General features: G+C 38.8%; 1 protein-coding gene across 2 annotated transcripts in view; it reads right to left on the bottom strand.

Moving 5' to 3' along the window:
* Positions 1-2,516: 2,516 nt before the first annotated feature.
* LOC108306482 (myosin-2) overlaps positions 2,517-8,198 on the bottom strand; it is a 29,455-nt gene continuing 23,773 nt past the window's right edge. Inside the window, exons 30-40 of one of the 2 annotated variants that reach the window (XM_017531425.2) lie at positions 7,890-8,086; positions 6,975-7,158; positions 6,733-6,898; positions 6,508-6,632; positions 6,043-6,351; positions 5,752-5,955; positions 5,093-5,218; positions 4,829-4,999; positions 4,641-4,745; positions 4,425-4,520; positions 2,517-2,801 (exon numbers count right to left, since the gene is read on the bottom strand). In XM_017531425.2, coding sequence (XP_017386914.1) covers positions 2,649-2,801; positions 4,425-4,520; positions 4,641-4,745; positions 4,829-4,999; positions 5,093-5,218; positions 5,752-5,955; positions 6,043-6,351; positions 6,508-6,632; positions 6,733-6,898; positions 6,975-7,158; positions 7,890-8,086 — 1,836 coding nt within the window. In that variant the 3' untranslated portion in view covers positions 2,517-2,648. The remainder of the gene's footprint in view (positions 2,802-4,424; positions 4,521-4,640; positions 4,746-4,828; positions 5,000-5,092; positions 5,219-5,751; positions 5,956-6,042; positions 6,352-6,507; positions 6,633-6,732; positions 6,899-6,974; positions 7,159-7,889; positions 8,087-8,198) is intronic. The other variant, XM_017531424.2, reaches the window with a different exon arrangement.

Raw genomic sequence — 8,198 nt, 5'->3', positions numbered from 1 at the left:
GCCTGCAGAGTTACAGATAGTATACTAGGGAGGAAAGCTTCTGCTCTTTATCAGAGTGTTAAAAAAAGTTGTTGCTTTCTCTAAAAAAGATTTATTTTCTTTTTTTTTTTTTTTGCAATTTATTGTGCTTTTTCTAGGATGCTTAGAAATTTAATTTTGAAACTGCTTCATGAAGATCAGCCAAAGATAGCTTCTTTTGTTTCCTTCAGTCATTCGCCTCTGATTCATCGTCAGATCATTCCACTCGCACTTCAAACTTGCTCCGAAATTGCATTGTCTTGCCAAGCAGAGATGTCCTGCTTCTCTCATTTCTTTCGATGTGCAAATTGCTTGTGAAATCTTGTTTACTCTGTGAAACTCAACATAAGAACATATTGGAAACAGGGCCTTTGTTCTATCTAAATATGCAGCATCGATGATTTTTCCTCTATTAGCTGTCCATGCTGTATATTTAGTATTTTGCTTACAAACAATACCTGAACATTGTTTTTTATTTTAATTTTAATTTTTAGAAAAGTTTATTTTACTGTCTTTGTGGCTTTACATCTCTCCCTGTCAGCATTGTCTGACGAGGACTGGGACCACATTTGCTTAATAAACCTGGTTTTGCACCCACTTCTGTATTATTGTACTTATATTTCAGTTGATTTAATGGCCCTAGCTTGCCTTATGAAACCAGATATCTGGAGATACTAGTTGTAAAGGTCACATGGTTTTATTACCATAAGGGATCATCTAATTCGTATTCCTGATTTTACTAAGAAAGCAACTGAGATCCAAATAATAGAAGAGAATCTCCACAAATCACACAGCAGTTTAGACTCTGGTCACCTGACTTGCGGTCCAATGTACTTGCTTTTGACACTCTTCTACCTGGGGTAGATTAAAGCCATCAGGAAGGGTATTGCAAGGATGTGCGTCTGAGGGGGCCTTTCCTAGCCATCTGTTAGCCTGTGTTGTTACCACAGGTACATAATTTTACTTTCTTACATGTCCGTTTCTTTACTAGGCACCTGCAAAATGTGGGTAACAATTTTCAGGAAAACAGAACATTTCAATAATGCTCTCAACAGGATTTGATGGGAATTTTCAGACAACCTTTTGTCTTGCTCTGGATAAACTTTTCAATAAGTAGAAAGTAAGATTTGTTTTTGTTTATTGCTGCTATGTTATAAAGCACTTAAGCATTTCCAGGTGATACAGGGACAAAGTGAAAGAGGGGCCTATTCAGTGAGAAGAGCAATTTCACACCCTTTCTAGGGCTACTGCGACAGTGTGGACCCAACTTACCTCTTAAACTACCATGTCTAATTTACATCATTTTCACACAGTGCCATTTAGATCAAGATACTCTTACTTTCTATTTGATGGGGAGTTACCATTTAGCTTTTCCTTTATTCTGTCCAGGAAGGTTATATTTTTGGCTATGCATCTCAGCTACGTCCAGTCTAAAAATATTGATCCTCTAGGAAAACGTCTCTGAGTAGTCCAGATTGCTACAATATCTACTTTTTGTACCAAACTCATAACCATCATGTGTGTTGAATATACATTTGAATAATCTACTTTGGACTGGAAACGTAGGCTAATAGCTCATGGATGCTACATTATAACACGTAAAATAATATTCTCTATGTCTCCAGATTTGATAGACACCCTGTAGTTTTCATAGGGAGAAGAGTCATATTTAATAATATTTAATTTAATTTTGAAACTTCTTTCATGAAGAGCAAGGTCATGTCAAACCCATTACCCAGTGCACATACTGTGGGCATATGGCATATTGGAATGAATAATGTAAATATCCATGGGCCAATTAAGAATATTTTAGATTTATATTCTTGATAACAGTTATTCAACAAGGAGAATTAATAATACAATTCCATTTGAATCCCCTATGTGAGAATATAGCAAGTACCATCCTGAAAAAGGTTCATGGTAGGGGAAGCAGGAGCTTTTTCTCTTTTTCTATATTTTTTGAGTCAGTGTCTCATTCTGTCGCCAAGCTGGAGTGCAGTGGCGCGATCTCGGCTTACTGCCACCTCTTCCTCCTTGGTTCAAGCGTTTCTCCTGCCTCATCCTCCTGAGCAGCTGCGACTACAGGTGCCCACCACCACACAAGGCTAATTTTTGTATTTTTAGTAGAGATGGGGTTTCACCATGTTGTCCAGGAAGATCTGCATCTCTTGACCTCATGATCCTCCCGCCTCAGCCTCCCAAAGAGCCGGGATTACAGGTGTGCGCCACTGTGCCCAGCTCACAGGAGCTTTCTAAGATTTTACTGCACCCAGATATCAGGAAAGGTTAGAAAGAAATAAAACTGGCCTCCAGATACCTGTTCCTTAGACAGTCTTTCTTGATAAGTGATGCCCTAAGTGTTGCTGTAGACACAAAATAAAAGTGAATACATAAATACTTCTTAGTCGCTGATTGAACATGATTGCTTGACAGCTCTGTGACTATTCAAACTTGACATGGCTTCAGGAAAGAGAAAAAAGACAAGACCAGGCTAAGGATATTGTTTGCAAACTACCCTATGGTTTATTTCCTTTGCAACAGGGTAGAATACATAATAATTACAGCAGGAAATGACCAAAGATGTCACATTTTGTGCCTGTCTTCAGTCATTCCATGGCATCAGTACATGATCACTCTTCACTTATGATTTTTGTGTGAACCTCCCGGCTCTTCACCCGCAGTTTGTTGACCTGGGACTCAGCAATGTCAGCCCGTTCCTCAGCCTCCTCCAGCTCGTGCTGGAGCTTGCGGAATTTAGCTAGATTGGTGTTGGATTGTTCCTCCTGTGAATAAAAATGAAATTTTTATTCACATAAAAACTCATGCTTGCATCTTTCTAGACTCTCCAGACCTAAGAGAAGAAAGGGCTTGGCATCTGTGGAGAAGCAACACCTAGGGCTTATCATTGAAATTAATTTTAAGATTTATTTGGGGCCTTGGTGTCTCATATATATATATATATATATATATATATATATATATATATATCTCACATCCCTATTTTGGCAACCAAAACATGTATATGTACCACAAGTAGAATAAGAAAAAATATATAAGCTTAGAGAGGAAGGCAAGAATATTAAAGTCATGGTTATTAATGCTTGCTGTATAACTTTCACTTGAGTTAGATTTTTTATCATATTAAGGATGAATTTATTAAGTTTTTAAAAATTGAAGTTAATATTGGACTTTGTCATATGTCGTTTTGGCACATTTCAAAATGGTTACTTTTTTCCCCTCTGCATTGGATGTAATGATTCTTCTGACAGATTGCCTAATATTAGGTAATCTTTATATTGTAAGAATTAAGCAATCACTGGAAGACAATTCCTCTAATAAAGTAAGACTTTTACTACTTAGTAATTTATCTTTGCTGTAACTGTCTTCATGAGTAAAACTGCCTTTAGTTTTTCTCCCTCTGTTCTCTCTTGGACAGGCTTTGGTATGAGGGTTATATGAGCTTCTTAAAATGAACTGGACAGCTTTCCATCTTTTCCTATGCTCTTGAACAGCTTACATAGCTGGGGGATTATCTGTTCCTTGAAATTTTAAAAGACCTTTCTGGACTTGGGTCCATTTCCAGAAGTAATTCAGCCAACTTGGTAATTTATATTCTCCTAGAAAAATCATCAATTTTTTCAATAAAAAATCATGAATTTTTTATTGATAGATTTATGTTTTATATTAAAAAGTAATCCTTTATGTGTATAGCTTATTCCCTTTCTCATTTCTAGGGTTGTTTGTATTTTCTCCTTCATTTTCCTGGATTAAACTAGTTGTAAGTACATTTATTAATTCCCCAGAAGTTACTAATACTATTGAAATTATCAAGTAGAAAATAGTATACTCTAATTCACCAATTTTTACTTATAGTTTTAACAGTACTTCTGTTTTATTATCATTCATAATTTTTTATTGGACTGTCTATTTTTGCTTTTGGTTCAAAATGAAAGCATTTAAAGGAGTGAATTAGTCTCCAAGCATAGCTTTCTGTAGGTTTGTAAAAGTACCATCTTCCTTGTGATTTTACTTATAATTAATAATTATTTAGTAATTATGTTTTTATTTTCACTTTAACCCAGGAGTTATTTAAGAAGGTTAGTTTTTTAAATAGTTAAGTACCTAGGGATTTTTCTTTGTATTTTGCCATCACTTTACAATTCCATCATACTGTGGCCAGAGAATATGGCCTGTATTATTTCTGCTTTTAATTTTTTTCAGGTTTCTTGGTAGATTGAAAGTTTACTTTTAAAATGAAGCTATTAATATTACAAATGGTACCTAATTATTGTACAAAAACAAACATTAAGTATGCACACAGTATTCTATAAAGCAAACAGTTTATTTACTATACAAGGTAGTAATTATTAGCTTAATTTGAGGACTTCCATCTTAAAAATACTTACAGCTTCCTCAGCTTGTCTCTTGTAAGATTTCACTTTTGCCTGAAGCTTATCTACCAAATCTTGAAGCCTGAGAATATTTTTTCTATCTTCCTCCGTCTGAAAATTATAAAAAGTTCAGAGCCTTAGTTACTGAAGCACATGACTATTGCTTCATTGCATATGAGTCTTTCACATAGACTTTGACCAGTGCTTAGCTGCTAAAAACTACTGCTGTACCTGGTAAGTGAGTTCCTTCACTCGCCTCTCATGTTTTCGCAGACCTTTGACGGCCTCAACATTACGCTTTTGCTCACTCTCAACCTCTCCTTCCAGCTCACGTACCTACAAATAAGTAGACTATTAAGAACTTTGATCTAATAAGGCACCAAAAGCACATGGAAATCAACAGATATTGGGAGACCCACCCTGGCCTCCAGTTTCTGGATCTGCTTCTTCCCACCCTTCAGGGCCAGCTGCTCAGCCTCATCTAGACGGAGCTGTAGGTCCTTCACTGTCTGCTCCATGTTCTTTTTCATCCGCTCAAGGTGGGCGCTGGTGTCCTGCTCCTTCTTCAGCTCCTCAGCCATCATGGCAGCCTAATTAGCAAAATAAATTAAGAAAACCAAGAAAGTTATAGATGTCAGGAAATCTTACAGCTAAATCGGTGGAGAACTATGCCTGCCACTCACATCAGTGATGGCCTTCTTGGCCTTCTCTTCTGCATTGCGGGCTTCCTGGAGAATGTCCTCCATCTCTCCTTGCATTTGGGAAATATCTGTCTCCAGCTTCTTCTTGGTGTTGATCAGGCTGGTGTTCTGTTTAAAAAAAAATTGTACATTTATTGGTAACCACTTGAAGAAAATTCAGATTAAAATTTGCAAGTCAAAAAATATCCTTTAATATTAAAGAATTAAAGGATTGTGTTATATAGTACAACTCCATAAAATAGAAATGTTATAGAATATTCAGTATTTCAAGTGCAGAGGTTACAAGTAGACCAAATAGCTCTTTACCGGTAGACCATTCACAGGGATAAAAGTATAATAAACATGTTCATAACATTCCATTTCTCCACAATAAAATGTGAATATTGATAATGAGGGCCAATAAAGATATTAACACAATGGAATATGGGGCAACCTTAAAATATTAAATGAAGTGAATCAACAATAATTTTTCAAAGCAAAACAGTGAAAGATTTCTCGATAATACAGAATTCCTATTTAGTATTATTTGAAAAGAAAATTTGGTAGACATATAAGGCCTGGCTGTCTTATAAAAATTCAGGCTTATCTATTCTGGGACACATAAAATTTACTCTAGGAGAGTTCTTTGTGCTAAATCCCACCTGGGTGTGGAGGAGCTGGACACGCTCACTGGCATCCAGGAGCTCCTGTTCTGCAATTTTCCTGCTCCTCTCTGTCTGTTCCAGAGTGGCCCGCAGCTCCTCAATCTCAGCCTGCAGCAGGTTGGCTCTGCGCTCCACCATGGCCAGCTGCTCCTTCAGGTCTTCCTGACTCCGGAGAGCATCATCCAGGTGGATCTGGGTATCCTGTGGAACAAACCGTCATTGAGACACCATGTTCTCAGGGTCCCAGGCACCCCAATTGTCCTGGGACCATCTCTTGGACTCATTTACCTTGAGGATGCCTTGGGTGTTCCTGTAGTTCCTCAGGGCCTCGGCAGCCATGCGGTTGGCATGGTTAAGCTGGATTTCCATTTCATTGAGGTCTCCCTCCATCTTCTTCTTGAGCCTGATGGCATCATTCCTGCTCCTGATCTCAGCATCCAGCGTGCTCTGCATCGACTCCACGACTCTAATGTGGTTTCTCTTCAGCTGGTCAATTTCCTCATCTTTTTCAGCAATTTTCCTATCGACCTCAGACTTGACTTGGTTCAACTCAAGCTGGATGCGCAGGATCTTTCCCTCTTCATGTTCAAGAGATGCCTTAAGGACAGCAAGAGGTGACATGAACAAGGAACCAAAAGCTTTCTGAAGTTTTTCTGCACACCAACAATTTTGTGTTGTGCCTTTTTATTCACTCTATGCAATAGTACTTAATTCTTCTCCAAATTTGTTTATTATGCACAATTTGGCATGTACCTCTGCTTCTTCTAAAGCAGCCTGAAGTTCACACTTCTCTTGTTCCACTTGTTTCTTTATTTTCTCCAGTTCATGGATACGTTTCCCTCCTTCTGCAATCTGCTCCGTGAGGTCAGAAATCTCCTCTGTTATTTGAGTAAAAGACAGGTAGGGATTAGGTTAAACGTGATGTAAGAGAAAGATTCTTCCAAGTTATGAATATTATTAAATGTGATAGGGACTCACGCTGTAAGTTTTTGTTCTCTCGCTTCAGGGTTTCTAGCTGATCCAAAGATTCCTCATAGGCATTCTTCATCTTGAACAGTTCAGTGCCAAGGGAACGGGCCTCCTTCTGGGAGGCCTCAAGCTCAGCATGCGTTTCCTCATATTTCTGTTTCCATTCTGCCAGGACCTGAAAAACCAAGACCTGTTACCTGCTGTAAAGACAAAGGAATATAGTACAGGGCAGAGGATGCTGGAGGAATTACCTTATCGAAGTTCCTTTGCTTTTTGTCAAGGGCAGCACAGGCAGCGTTTGTTCTCTCCACGTCAAGCATGAGGTCCTCGACCTCATTCTGCAGCCGCTGCTTTGTCTTTTCAAGGGAAGCACATTTGGCGTTCACAGCTTCTACATGTTCCTCAGCAGCCTGCAGCCGCTGGGCCAGCTTCTTCCTTGAAGATTATACATGTTTTCAGAGAGAAGTGAACCATAATATGAATTATGAGCTATGGCCATACACACTGGAGAGTATTGGCAACTTTATATTAATGTTGCTCATCCACCTTTCATTCTTTCAACATATGTTGATGAGCCCCTTTTATGAACCAGACACTGGCTACACAGCAGTGATCCAGACAAAAAAGGTCTCTGCCACGTGAAGATCATAAACAAGCGAGACAGATAAACAATAAGCCAGTCAGAACATCCATAATAATACCTTACAGATAGAAGGGCAGGGAAGCAAAATAAAATAGGGTAAATAGTGGGTAACTACTCTAGGTATTCAGTGAAGACCTCCATGAAGAGGTAATATTTGAGTCAAGAGCTAAGAGAAGCCAGAGAGTGAGCCAAAGGGAAATCTGTGGAGAGTATTTCAGAGGGAACAGTAGGTAGAAGCCCCTGAAGCAGCAAGGAGTTCAGTGTGACTGACAAACAGCAATAAATCCCCTAATTATCAGTGTAGTTATTTGCTTTTCTTTGTTTTCTTAACTAGATTTCAGGATAGTAAGACAGGGACCATATTTGATTTATTCATGTCTTATTCTTAGGGCCTGATTGTGACTGGCACATAGAAGCCAATGAATGAGAATTTGAGAACTAATTCGATGAATCTTCAAAGGTGATGTCTTTCTGATTCAATATGCAAAGTTTTCTCCTCATTCTCTCATATCTGTGCACATACTTGGCCTCCTCCAGCTCCTCTGTGCGCTGGATGGCATCCGTCTCGTATTTGGTCCTCCACTGGGCAACCTCAGTGTTGGCCTTGGACAGCGCCCTCTGCAGCTCAGCCTTGGATTCCTGCTCTTCCTCATACTGTTCCCGCAGCAGGTCGCAGTCATGGCGGGAGGACTGCAGGGCATGTGCCAGGGCGTTCTTGGCCTATGGAGACAGTTACGCCTTCATTTTACTGGATATTTAAATATTTAATTCTTATCTTTCAAAACCTTTTGAAAACTGGTATAACAGGCTCCAGGTAGAATCAGCTCACGGG

The sequence above is a fragment of the Cebus imitator genome, unplaced genomic scaffold, assembly GCF_001604975.1.
Source record: "Cebus imitator isolate Cc_AM_T3 unplaced genomic scaffold, Cebus_imitator-1.0 Scaffold72, whole genome shotgun sequence".
NCBI lineage: Eukaryota > Metazoa > Chordata > Mammalia > Primates > Cebidae > Cebus > Cebus imitator.
Note: the sequence above shows the minus strand (reverse complement) of the source record. Positions and strands in the feature narration are given on the sequence as shown.